The sequence below is a fragment of the Didymosphaeria variabile genome (genome assembly GCF_027946475.1).
Source record: "Didymosphaeria variabile strain IMI 356815 chromosome Unknown scaffold_7, whole genome shotgun sequence".
In the NCBI taxonomy this organism is placed as follows: Eukaryota; Fungi; Ascomycota; class Dothideomycetes; order Pleosporales; family Didymosphaeriaceae; genus Didymosphaeria; species Didymosphaeria variabile.
In genome coordinates this window covers 1,891,736-1,904,931 of record NW_026611626.1, presented here as the reverse complement: position 1 = coordinate 1,904,931, position 13,196 = coordinate 1,891,736, and the positions used below count along the sequence as shown (strand labels likewise).

Below are 13,196 nucleotides of genomic sequence, written 5' to 3'. Positions count from 1 at the left end.
TGATGCGACGCGACAACCGTACGATGGAAGGATGATGGTAGGGTACAGCGGGAGTGCGTACTGAGAGAAGTCAGATTCTCACCAGCCATGCGGGCGAAGGCCGGTCCGTGTCTGGCATCGAGGAGATCAGAAGACGAGCGTGAATTGCATCAGCAGATAAACACGGGTACTAATCGTGCCCGAACGACTGAAGAACTTGGATATCAGCAGAAGAACGAGCATTGAAAAGCCACAGAAGTAAAAGAGCCCTAGCCTACTACAAGCGGCAAGAGCAAAGGACAACGGTGTTTGGTCGTTCGAGCGGAAACAGGTTTTAGCCATGCATAGGCAAAGAAGTAGTAGGAGGGAGCATTTACATCGTACTTGGTGGTAAGAGGAGCACAGGTTGTTCTAATGATGGTAAAAGTATGTGAGGATGTGTCACACATTGAGAAATGGAGACAGCGGCGCGCATGATAAGCAGCAAAGAGAAAGGTATCTTACATGCATAAGACCAAGTGGGAAGAACGTTGGTTCAAATGATCCGGCAACTATCTGTTGGTGATCATGACGTCGCAGGTAATTGTCATTACATCAAGTCTGCGTAGACTTAGCCTAAGTAGGGCCCTGGTCGCTGTCTCCCTCAGCGCAAACCGCCTCAACTGCGGCCGTCATCGATTGAGCATCTCCCGCTTCCTCCACCGCCGCCTCTTCCTCTCCGTCCGATGTCCCCTCTTCACCTTTTTCTTCCTCCGTCTTCAAGACGCCACCCTTCCGCTTCGGAAGCACCTGAATGAACGCCTTGCCCCAATCATCGTGCTCCAGCCACTTGAGCATGATCTCAAGCACATGATTTGTGACGAGCACCTTTCGACTGTCCATCTGCAAAAATTCGCCAATTGGAAGCTTCGCCGTCTTCATGCCGCTGTCTAACGCTCGCTTGTAGCATAAGCCTTTATGCCTGTTCTTGTCGACAAGGCCACCGATGATGTATGTGCTGTTGGGCTTTAGGCGTTCCAGCGTATTGTCACTCTCAGCTGAGAGATAGACGATCTCACCCTCTTCGTCTGCCTTTTCATCTTTGGCCGTTGAGTGCTCGGCGGAGTCTTTGGCCAACGCGCCCGCAATTTTGCCTCCCTGGGGACCCTTCATCCACTCCTTGCTCATCTCACTAGTCTTGACGAAATCTTCTTCACAGAATTGGAAACCCTTCCAGCTCGTGTACTGCTTTGCTAGAATGCCGTCAAATCTCTCTTTCATCTTGCCACCCCAGCTGCTGATGCCCAGATGGAACCTGAATGGGGCTTTTCGGTTGTCGGAATAGCTGCGAGTGATTTGCAACCCCAGACTCTTTAGCTCGTGATCGTGCATGTACTCCTCGAAGTTGCAGTCGAAGATGACGGTGATCGGGACCTGTACTCCTGGCGGGTCACCTCGGCGAGGTGCTCGCAGGGGCGGAGGCTGCGAGATTGATCCTTCGGCGCGATGCTCTTCCCACTCTGCTCTGCGACGCTCTTTCCGGGCTTTGATTTTCTCTTTGCGCTTGACTTTGCGATCTTCGCGGCCAGACTCCCAGCGTTCCCAACGGCGCTGCTTCTTAAGCTGATTCTTGGACAACTTGGGCGCAGCCTCGTCGGGTTCTTCGGGTTCTCCTTGTGGTACGTCTGTTTGTTCTTTCTCCAGTTTCCTGAGTGGCTGGGTCCCAGGTGCATTGTCGTTCTGCGCTTCGACTTGGCCAGCAGTGGGGGTAGGATCAGTCATGTTAGTATCTTCCGTCTCTTGTGTATGCTCCAACTTTCTCAATTTCGCTGGCCGCTCTTTCGGATCCATAGTCATGTGTAGTGGAGAGGCCGAGCGTGGTGAAACCTGAATAGAGTGGAGAACTCTGACGCTGACAGAGCCGATCGCCAACGGTGATATCGGGGTAAACGGTGAAGACCTCACGTGCTGGGACCACCTGAACCAGTTCCTGGCTATCGCTGGCGTGGCTCTAACCATTCAAGTTTCTGCGGTAGAGGTCGAAATCGAGCAGGTTTTTCCTGACTCAGGCGTGACATAAGCGCCAAGTCCCGTGTCGCGATTGGAAGCTGCGAAGCTCCGCAACCTCACCTCTAGCTTTCCCCCTCCGACCGACCCATTGACGCCGCAACACACGACTTCACTATGCCGCAGGATATGCCGCCGGCCGGCGGCTACGGCCCCGTCCAGTACAAGCGCAACCTGCCCGCCCGCGGCTTCCGCCCTGCCATGTATCTCGTTGGAACCGCCGCGCTAATGACATATGGATTTTGGAGGGTCGGCCAGGGTATCAGGGAGCACAAGTGCGTATAGCTGCAATAGCCGGAGGGCTTAGTCAAACAGCTCTTAGGTGGAGCTTCAATCGTGGCCTTGAGCTAACGCGGGCACAGTGAACTGGCACGCGAGAAGATGTGGGCGCGCATATACCTCATCCCCGCCCTGCAGGCCGAGGAAGACCGCGATCAAGTGCGACGATATTTGGCAGATAAGGCCAGGGAGAAGGAGCTTTTGGGCACAGAGACCAAGGTCTACCACAGCGACAGGCATGCTCCCACGGTTTCGCCGTACTGGTCCGTAACGCTAACTCAATTTCAGATTCGTACGGCCGACCTTTGCTGTGACACCTGAGAATCAACTGAAATAGGGGACGAGATGGGATTTTGGGCAACAGCAAGACCGAATTGTACATATACAGCGTGTGACGAGATGTTTCAGTCGGAATATGGCGCCTTACCGTGCGCGACACTGGGAAATGCATACCTCTCTTTGGCTTGAAATCAGGTTTCCGCTTATTTCTCCGATTCGCGAAGCCTTTCATTCGATGCGTACTTAAGTTCGCATTATGGACGAGAACGCGCCTTAGCACCTTTCACGGATTCTTGAACATGTTTCGTCGTATCAGTCACTTTCTTTCACTTCGACTAGCTATCTTTGGAAAAAGCACTGTCCGCTTAGGTTTAACGTTACAGGAGCGTGCGGTGTGCAGCTGCCGCGTCCTCATAAAACCCCAAAGGCTTACTCAAGACCACCCACTACCTCGTAGCCCCCGTCAACAGCCTGACGTCGACACACTTGATCCCAGTGACCACCAGAAAGGTACAGAACGTCTGCTTTACTCAGCCCATCCAGCTAGACAGGTAAGCCAGCACTTTTCTACGCTCGCTTCACCCGACATCAACTAGCCTGCCTTCAAATCATACACGTCTGTTCAATCTCTAGTGAACTTCCAGCAACCCACCTAACGCCATCAAGTTGAAAGCAGGTATTTAAACACTCGCTCGACTTTCAGCTCACTCTTGTCACCCTTAGTATTAATCATTAACTACTTATTCCACGAACAGGCTTGCGCGCTTTGCAATCTCTGCAGCAGGTACCTTTCAAACATAATGTATTTCTTGAGAAAACTTGGCTTCCGATCCTCCTCCTCTTCTTCTTCCGGTTACGGCTACGATGACGCCCAGAAGGTAAGTTCTGGACATTTACTTTTCAATGTTCCCTAAGCTGACCAAATGTAGACACGAGACGAGAAGTATTTCGAGCAGTACAGCGAGCAGGTTGAACAGATGCTGAAGGGTGAATGCATTCTCGTCCAGTTCGGAGAGAATCTGGAATCGATGTCCATCAAAGCCGGCGATATCAACCCGAATGCAAAGCGTCTCGTGCGTGCGCTCCATACGTACGGCCCTAGAGATTCCAGCATCAAGCTTGCCATCACGCTCCCAGAGGTCAGCAGGTCTATGTACGAGACGTATGTGTCTTGGGGCATGTCTGTGGAAGTGACCGCTCTTACCTTCAAATGGGGTAAGCTTATCCTTCTGGCTCAAACCACCAAGCTCCTGGAAGATGCAGAGTCCCACCGTAAAACTCTGGACAGCATGGCTGCCAAGGGCGAACAGTGCAAGTACATCAAACACCTCCTGTTCCAGCCGGAGGACTGGTCTCTGCTACGGAAGACTGTGCATGCAGGTGCGCGCTGCGACGATCCAACACGGAAGGTTGTCGCCGAGCTCCTCAAGCGTTCCGATGGACTGAAGGAGCTCTTGCGTATCACTGGCAAGGAGCTTGAGCAGATGGGCATCACATTGAAAGAGACTTGTGTTGTTGAAGACATTGTAGACGGAATTGAAGTCGAGCCTGCCGTCACACGCGTAGACAAGAACAAGACCGTTACTGTATCTGACGCGGAATCTGTGAACAATACCGAAGTCGCGTCTATCACAGCCCATGAACAGGCTCAGGACGAGGACGATGACGAATGGGAGATACTATCGATTAATAGCTCGCATTCGGACGAAGGATCGATCGCTTGTGACAGCGACGATTCAGAGGAAGAAGATCCTCCGGTAGCCGAGCCAGCTGTCGACGCTGACCACTGGGTTGTGGCACCTCAGTCTCTGGCCGAAGAGAAACCCGAATGTCAAACCGACGAATCTAACAGCAGCAGCCACAAGTATGGCCCTAAGACTCAGGTTGGCAACGACTCAGCGAATGACGATGCGAACGCGTCTACCCAATCTGCGGATGACCTCGCGAAACAGCTTCGAGGGCTAGCGGTGGACGAGGCCGCTGTCTCTGTCGAGGACGTAGAGGAGCATGACACTTGTCAAGAGAAGGACTCCGAAGACAAGGACGGTGGTGTCGCGATCCGAAAAGATTTTGCTCCTGGGTACGAAGGTGCTTCACCTGTCGAGACTTCGGAGAATAACTCTCTCTCCGCAGAGTTCGATCATGCGCAATACCAACAAGGCACAATGATCAAATGCACTGTTTACACGGAGGCTGAGATGCAGTCGGCTCTTGCTAAGCTCCCCGGGTTGAAGACCTCAAAGTGGGCTTCCACTAAGCAGGAAAAGCCACCGTCTCCCTTGAATGCCGAGATGATAACGGACCTGACAGAATACATGAACTCCAGCACGGCAGTAGAGAAGCAACTTCGAAATGAGAATGGCCCCACCGAAGCAGTTGGCAAGCTGGAACGCGATCTCGCGTTCGCTGCAAAGAAGGAAATGTCAGGTCTTCCTTCCCACCCCCAGTTGCCCGTCAACTCCAATGCGGACCAGGCTGTCCCTGCTGAACGTCCGACGACTGCTGACCCGAATTGTTTCGCCGGTTTTGTAGCAACAAAAGATCTCCCGCGCACCGTGCCTGCTTCGCTGACGAAGGTCGAGGCCGATGACAAGACGGAAAATCCTGTAGATGAAGAGAACGAAGAGGTCGCCCTTCCCGGAGTGCGGCGGAAAGTGCCAGGCAACCGGCGGCAGGGCCACAAGCGGAAGGTTTCTGAGGACGTGAACCTAGATGGCAATGCTGGTCGAGAACACGCGCGTCGTCATCAGACCAAGGGCCCGACCTGGAACAAGAAAGGTGAAGGCTTATGGACCGAATACAAGAAATCCGCCTTGAACGCCTTGCGAGAGAAGCAGGTCGCATCTACCCCGGCCTCCGCCTACACGACGAACAGGAACTCCCAGGCTTCGGCGAGCACCTACTTACGCCAGCGGGAGGAACCGGACCGCCAACCTGAAGGTGTGGCAGGAGCGGACGCCGGTCGTGTGACAGAAGGCCCGCCAGCTGCAAGCAAGGAAATGAAAGAGGACAAGAAAAAGGACCCGGAGGAGTGGCCGGAGAACTTCGCCGTTGGTGCACCACCTCGCCCGAAGAATCGCCCTGAGACGCGCGTGCTCGTCACTCTTGAGAAGGGTGCGCACTATATTGATTGGAACGCTTGAATGGTGGACGCCAATCAATGACCAGCTTTATGGTGGGGCTACCAGTGAGGCGGCGAGATAACGAATTATGGACTACTGCACTGTGGTATACAGGATTTGTAAGTAACAGTGTTGGAATCGAGTACTAAGGGTCTGCGGGAAGACGGCGTTGGACGAATATATCTACACGGCACACGCATTTCCATCTTAGTTTCTAAGGTTGAAGGAGGAACCCAAAAAGTTTCTGGTTCCAACACGCAAAGGCATTCTATGGCCTTGCGAGTTTTGTGATTCTAGAGAGCGATTAGCGACATGCTAAAGGCATTTGTTGTTTCTTGTGGCACAGAGGCAAGTACGCACTAGTCTTCAAAATTTGTGCTGTATGATGGTTAGCAATTTCCAAAATGAAGACAAATCTCTGAGTATACTGTATATGTGATGTGCGCGGACGATGCCACCATGACAAAGCCTGGTCATCGAGTTTCCGGCTCCTTTGGCTGAGCTCAATCACGTGATTGCCAACTACCTGTACCCGTGGACCCAAAGTTTTCAACCTTGGAGTTCATGACTAACTGTATAACTCCCCTAATATTACAGGCGACATTCAGTAATGCTATAACATCTTCTTTGGGGCCACACTGACATGTAGCCTTTGTTTGTGGCGTGTAAGGAACTTTTGCGGTTCTCCTTTTCCGACTCCGCACTGAGGTGATGCGGGGAGATTTCCCTCCATACCCGGTGAACTTACAGACAATGGCCAACGACAGGCTCATGAACTAGCGAGTTGTCTATTTGTACGGTCGCTTTGCTTTCTGGAGCATGTTCTGTTTTATTCATGACTCAGGCACATCATATTGCAACTTGATTCCAGGGAAGCGTGCGAGTAGTGAGGAATAGGATAGTCTGCGTAAATATTGCCGCGATTGAATCAAGGAATCAAGATGTGCAAGAAGGTAGCGTTGATCACCGGCGGAGGTGAGAGCCGATAAAGGAAACCCTTTTGAGACGCATATCCATCTAACACACATCCAGCCTCCGGAATGGGCCTCGAAGTAGCCACGCGCCTTTCCAAGCTCTCCACCTGGGACATCCACATCCTTGACCTCCCCAGCTCCCTCGGTTCCTCAGTCGCCTCTTCTCTCGGCGCTACGTTCCACCCTACCGACGTCACCGACGAAACCGGTCTCAACACCATCTTCAAGATCGTATTCATCAGAAACAACAGAATGGATTTCGTATTCGCAAACGCGGGTATCGCGGAACACGCGAGCTTTTTCGAAGAGCAGGACACCAATGGGGACGTGAAGTTGCCGGTTAAAGGACTGCACGCCTTGGTGGATGTTAATCTGAAGAGCGTGATTACTACGAGCTATTTGGCGTTGCAGTATATGCGGCGGAGCCCGGGCAAGGATAAAAGCCTAGTGATGACGGCGAGTTGTGGCGGTCTTTATCCTTCTTACTACTCCCCTATGTGAGTCACTTGACCTCGCAAACGTGCATCATAGCTAAGAATATGATCAGACGGGAAGCTGACGAATCGAAACAGATATACAGCGACCAAACACGCAGTCGTCGGCCTCACTCGTTCTATAGCACCTTACTGTACGTAATGGTACATGCGTGGATCTGCTCTCGCGAACGTTTGAAACTTCCGGACGTTAGCGGGCAGCTGAAACGACTACTTTCTACTCATTACCCCTGTTTGCGACCATTGGACTGACTCTATCATCCTCATCTAGTCAATGCCCACGCCGGCATCCGCGTAAACTGCATTTGTCCCGGCACGGTAAAGACCAATCTGCTCACCTCCGATGAATGGGCCAACTTCCCAGAACAATATTTCACTCCTGTTGACAAGATCGGAGAAGTAGTACTCATGCTTATCGACGGAAAAGACGATGGAAATGGCGAGGTGGGTAAAGAGGTGGAAGAGGCGAGCGTGGAAGAGTTGTTGAAGAAGGGCGTGTATGGAAAGGCGGTGGAGGTTAGTGGGAGGAGGCATTATTATAGGGAGATGGTATGTTATGCGGATGAGGCGATGGGGTCGGTCATGGGGGCGACGAATATTGAGGTGTTGGAGAATGCGGTGGAGAGAACACTATGAGAGGGTGGAGGTGGCTAGGTGTTCTTCGGATGGGTGTGTTTTCGGACCACGTGAGGTTTGTTCTGGGCTGTATTTACCTGTTTATGCTTTAGCGAGGTAATCTATACTGTGAGTAGTAGAGCGCCTTGGTCGCCAGCCAGGACAGGTTTTGGTCATTGTTCACAGAGTGCAGCTACAGTGCACAACTACGATGACCAAGTATGAAGACTTGCATTGGCATTACTATCGTAAACTCGAAGTGTCTCCATAGAAACGTTCAGGTCGTTCCGAAAATAGATCCGTTTTCGGAGACAGGGTAGGTTCATCAACGCCAAGTGAGCATCCGAGAAGAAGTCAAGCGTGTTGCTGCCGTGATGTATTATTAGAAGATGCGGACAAACTCGAGTTCACAAAGTAAGCTAGATCTTAGAAGCTGCAATCTAGATGAAGTGGGAAACATGCTCGGATTGCATGACGTGATAGGGATAGCTTGGAATAGATCCGCACTGCCCACGAGTCAATACCGTCTACACCTTGATCACTCACGTGCTGGTATGCCAGGAAAACACACCAGAGCGGCTTGCGTGTCCGGTCAATTTTGTCAAAATGATTCATCCTCAATCAGGTAATGGTGGGTTCATCAAATATCCCTATTCGGGCCTGCGTATGCTTGTCGTAAGCGTGGTTGTTACCATCAAAGTAATTCGTTGTTAGAAACTCTGGTGTATCGCAAATGCGAAACTTGGTATTCTAGCGACCTTGCGAGGAAGGACGAGGCAGTGCTCTCAAGCCAGGATCGTTGTCTCGAGAACACCGCAGGTGTGATTCGCTGTCTACTATTGAGGAAGCATCCGGCCTCGCACTCCTCTACGCTTGCATGACAACCCACGATTAACCAAGGGTCCAGTAACGGATCGTAGAGTGCAAACCTCTAGATGGATAGCCTGATGGTCTTGTCAGGCGCCTGAGAGGTAAACGAGGATATTTTAAGCTTCGTAGATCCTACCTGGGCCTGCTTTCTGGCGGGTGTCGAAGCTTGCCTGCGCCCCATGTCTCGCCCCCACTGTCACTAATGACCTCATTGACGGGGGGAACTACGTTGTCCTGCGGAGAATTGATCGGATACTTTCCCCCTACGCACAGTCTGACAACATGCCGCGGGCCACTGGTCGATTTCCGGACAAGGTGCAGTTGCGCATCAAAAGAAGTTAAAAGCACACAACGTACGTAAGCAGTCGCGCGTTTACACCGTCGTTAGCAAGGCTGGCGTCTGGATGACTGTTCAGGGTTTACGAAACAAGTATGTTGTGATGGCTCGAAGTCCGCTTCGTCTGAGACTTGGGTGTCGTGCGTACGAGGCAACAAACGATGCTAGTCCAGCAGCTCGACTGGATGCCATCATGTGCGCTCAGGATCCAGTAACTCTCGGAAAGTTCGGAATGAGCGACCGAAATAGCAAAGTGGAGCATGCATGGTCCGAGAGTGGAGATGGGACGATGCCAGCGCAAATCCTCGTGGAGCATTGAGGACAATTTTTGAGTTCTGACTCGCTGGGGTTGGCGTCGTGCGGCTCTAAGCGAACAGAATCTGCCTTGCGCAATGATCTGCTCTGAAGCCGGAGTTGGGTATCTCCTTCGGAAGAGCGACTGTTTGAGGTCCAAAATAGGTGTCGTTCGACCGCGCGCATGGTCCTTTAGGTGGGACGGTGGTCTTTGGATCCGATGGGAAGATTTCCGAGCTTGACAGTCTCGCTCTGTTGCAGACGTGTTGCTACGGCCACAACAGCAAACAAGACGGACAGAGGAGCGGTAATGCGTTGAGATGTCTTGGTGCAGCACGCAAGTGATGCGTCAGTGTGGTGACGGGCCCGGGCATGCTGTGCTCAGTGGCGAGAGCGAGTCTCGGCACAATGGCTGGCAGCAGGCCCGTCGCAAGGTGTATGTCTTGAGGATGTTGGAGAGAAGGGCTTCGTTCGTCGAAGGATCGAAGAAGTGAGTGAAGGGACGGGTGACGAGGGGGCCAGGAACGACAGGACCCCACATGCCTGCTTTCCTGTTGCGGCAGTCGCAACCTAGCTCCCTCACCCTGTTTTTGGACGGACAAGATCCGACGTGCTTCTCCACCCACCTCACCTTGTCCATTTTCCTGGGCGCCGGCCCCGACACATGTCGGCTGCGTTCTGCTAACCTCTTCGTTCTGCCAACCTCTGCGTTCTGCTAGCCTCTTCGGGCGCACTTGCAGCTCCATGTTGCGAAACACGCTCGGGCATGAGCATGAACGACTGCACGTCGACCAGCCCGGATCCTGAGCCTGGGGGAGCATCTGGACGACCAAGGCGTGTTCCACCATGGGGACGTCTTCGAAGCTGCTTTGCAGGGCTTGTCATGATGCGAGAGGCCCAGCGACGACGCCGCGTGGGCTGTGGTGGCCATGTCGAAAGCCTCGCCCTGCGCCGTTGGCCATGTTCCTCGATGCGCCGCAAAGCGACCTCGACGTCGACGTCCGCCCGCGTCGCATCCACTCGTGCCGCCAACGCGTGCTGGGCCCGTAGCTGCGTGGCGGCACGCTGGATTCGACCATTGACCGGTGCAAGAGACCGAGTCGCCGGCCCCGAGCGGGGGCTCACGTGAAGAGCGTCGCTGTCCACCGCCCTGGCGAGCGAACGAGGCTCGATGAAACGCTCTGACTCAGACATCAAGTGAGCAAGAGGGCCGGCTGTGGGCTCGCTTCTCGGTCCTATCAAGTCCTAATTATACCTGGCTCGCTGGCGCGTCGTTGCCCGATGCGGCCGCTCTGCACGAACGCCGTCCGGCTACACTCTGCCGGTGTTACGTGCTTGAAGTCGACCGGCCTTTGCCATCTGGCCTGGCACGGGCAGCGCGCTAGACTGCACACCGACACTGCTCTTTTGCGTGCGCGATCGTCGACGCTACGGCCCTGCTGCTCTGGGGAACCGCTTTTTGCCCCCTGCTCTGCCCTGCCCTGCCGCCTCTGATGTCGTCTTACAGCACAGCAACGGGGGCTTCCATGTGTCTGTCCGTCACACAGAGCACCGCACTTCAGCTCCGAGAAACCTGAGGCAGTCGTCCCAGAAAGCGAGTCCTTCTAGAAACCTTCCATCACCGACGCGCCGTTGTCCGGCGCGCAGGGGCAGGCGTGAGCTGCCGCCCGGCTGCAGATGCGCTCGTGGACGACAGTTTGATTGCACGCGCCCTGGGGTCGACCCTAGTCGGACCCGTCAGAGCACCGGGCTGGAGCCAGAGCTTGTTGACTCCCGTCATGGCGGTACGCACCCCAGTCGCAGGGATCTGCTGGTCACTTCCAAGGCTCACTCGACCGTCCACCGCGTTTGTGAACACTTATGCACTCCTGCTGCAGCGGGAGGAAGCAGCCACGATGCGGTCTCCAAAAAGGAACGCCATTGTGAGCGGCCCTTGTCCACTTTTGGGGCCCTCTTTTAGTTGGTCTTCTATTTATCGGAATAGCCTCCCTGAGTGAGATCAATCCTTATCGTGCCTGACAGTACCATCGGCTCTCTCTTTTGCCTGCGCCCTGGAACCATCTCGACACCATACTTCCTTGACTCGCTCCAACATCCATCTTCGGTTTCTAACTTGGTCAACGTTAGGCCCATCCCACGGGCCAATCGTCCCAACCCAGCAACTGCGAGACATCGCGACTCCGCCACTGTCCGCCACACTGCTCCACGGTACCAGCCTTATGTCGCGGAAAAGCATCCATCACTAGACCCTCCTTGAGCTAAACTTACACTCGGACTATTCAGTACAGCCCTACTTGCGCCCTAACCCTCTCCGACTTGGCCCACTTGTTGAAACACACCCGTTGTCACCCTTCACCTAAGCATTTCATTCAAACGCACTGGCCCTCTTGACTGATATACCGTCGCCTCGCCCACACATCGCATCAGACTTCTAAGCCGGTACACAGCACTTTCGCAACACTTTCTCTCCACCCGGCACCACAACACAGTCATGACGAACTTCTTCTCACCGGAAGCCGAAATGGTGCTCATGGCACAGAATGATGGCATGGGCCACCTCTTCCCTTCAAGTTCATGCCAATCGCCTCCGAGCATCATGTACTCGCCGCCTCTACACCACATGACGCATCGACCACCAACAACACAATCTACGAATGGACACGTCTACCCGTCAGGACACGAGTACGCTCAACCTGTGGTGAGCTCACCGTACCCACACCAGAGCTACTGGACATCACAACCACTTCCAATCCCGCAAACGCATGTAACCTATTCGTCTTACCCTCCACTCACCGCAATGAACACGCCCCAGACACTTGCCCCGGACTCGAGATACATGCCACAATCCATGGGCGGCGTTCGCCCTTCGAGATCACTCTCGGCTTCCTCTAGCCTCGGTGTACCCTCAACTCGCGCCGCGGAAAGGTCCCCACCTTCCCTATCACGCTCGCTATCACCAAGCTCTCCAGACCTGAGAGCATACGGATTTCCTAACAAGAACGGCACCTGGAGCTGCGCATATCCTGGTTGCACCTCAAGAGCGGTCTTCACGAGGGGGTGCGACTTAAGGAAACACCACAAGAGGCACACAAAGTCCTTCTTCTGCCGCCATGAAGGATGTCCCTAAGCTACCGGTGGTGGCTTCTCTAGCAAGAAAGACCTCGCGAGGCATGAAGCAAAGCACAATCCAGGCGTTTTGTGTGACTGGGAAGGCTGTGATAGAGTGTTTAGCAGAGTCGACAACATGGTAAGTCAGAGCACCTTACGAGGAAGCGGCAAAGCTTACAGACTAAACAGCGAGACCACGTCAAAAGGATACACCTCAAAGCTTCCAGGAACGGCTCTGGTCCAAAATCGATTGCGGCGTAATCAGCTACTACTATTGTTCTTCTCGGTGGCAATCGTCGCCTTCTGAGACGGCCTGGAGACCCGGTCTCCCGGCGCAGACGATGAGCACGCACATATCGAACCTAACATCCAAACATTGACCTCTGGCCGCACCTGGACCAGGCTGTCTGGTGCAAAAGAGGCTTTGACATTGAAACCTTGGGCCGAGCTCGAAAGTCTGGTACTATTTCCTCTACGATCATTCACGATACCCGATTGCACGTTCTCAAAACATTCACTCTATAGACGTCCAGGACACTGGGCAATGCATAGCTATGGCGTTTCAAGGATTTGCAGGTGGACTGAAGAGGACGTTTGGTCCTTCGGGACCCTTGCAGTGTTTCTGGAAGGTATGGGGTGGTGCCCCAGCATATCATTTGTGCAAGCGTTTTCAGCATTTTCTAGCTACACAGAATTACTCGTGTTCTCTTCTGTCAATATCCCCTGTCTCTCAACTTGTCCGCTATACTGATGACAGCCTGCTCAAGCTCCTCTCACTACTGCAGACCACCCCGCCTCT

At 53.5% G+C, this 13,196-nt stretch overlaps 4 protein-coding genes across 4 annotated transcripts; 3 read left to right on the top strand and 1 right to left on the bottom strand.

The window, feature by feature from the left end:
* Positions 1-594: 594 nt before the first annotated feature.
* Positions 595-1,809, bottom strand: TRM10 (tRNA (guanine(9)-N(1))-methyltransferase; the record flags this gene model as incomplete). Its single annotated transcript, XM_056218506.1, has 1 exon — positions 595-1,809. The coding sequence occupies one exon, from the start codon at positions 1,807-1,809 to the stop codon at positions 595-597; it is 1,215 nt and encodes a 404-aa protein (XP_056067771.1).
* A 333-nt stretch (positions 1,810-2,142) lies between these two features.
* Positions 2,143-2,641, top strand: N0V89_009756 (uncharacterized protein; the record flags this gene model as incomplete). The annotated part of the gene is made up of 3 exons (XM_056218505.1): positions 2,143-2,300; positions 2,388-2,540; positions 2,593-2,641. The coding sequence occupies 3 exons, from the start codon at positions 2,143-2,145 to the stop codon at positions 2,639-2,641; spliced, it is 360 nt and encodes a 119-aa protein (XP_056067770.1).
* A 742-nt stretch (positions 2,642-3,383) lies between these two features.
* On the top strand, positions 3,384-5,726 carry N0V89_009755 (uncharacterized protein; the record flags this gene model as incomplete). Its single annotated transcript, XM_056218504.1, has 2 exons — positions 3,384-3,461; positions 3,513-5,726. The coding sequence occupies 2 exons, from the start codon at positions 3,384-3,386 to the stop codon at positions 5,724-5,726; spliced, it is 2,292 nt and encodes a 763-aa protein (XP_056067769.1).
* A 1,019-nt stretch (positions 5,727-6,745) lies between these two features.
* Positions 6,746-7,809, top strand: N0V89_009754 (uncharacterized protein; the record flags this gene model as incomplete). The annotated part of the gene is made up of 2 exons (XM_056218503.1): positions 6,746-7,148; positions 7,445-7,809. The coding sequence occupies 2 exons, from the start codon at positions 6,746-6,748 to the stop codon at positions 7,807-7,809; spliced, it is 768 nt and encodes a 255-aa protein (XP_056067768.1).
* Positions 7,810-13,196: the final 5,387 nt, after the last annotated feature.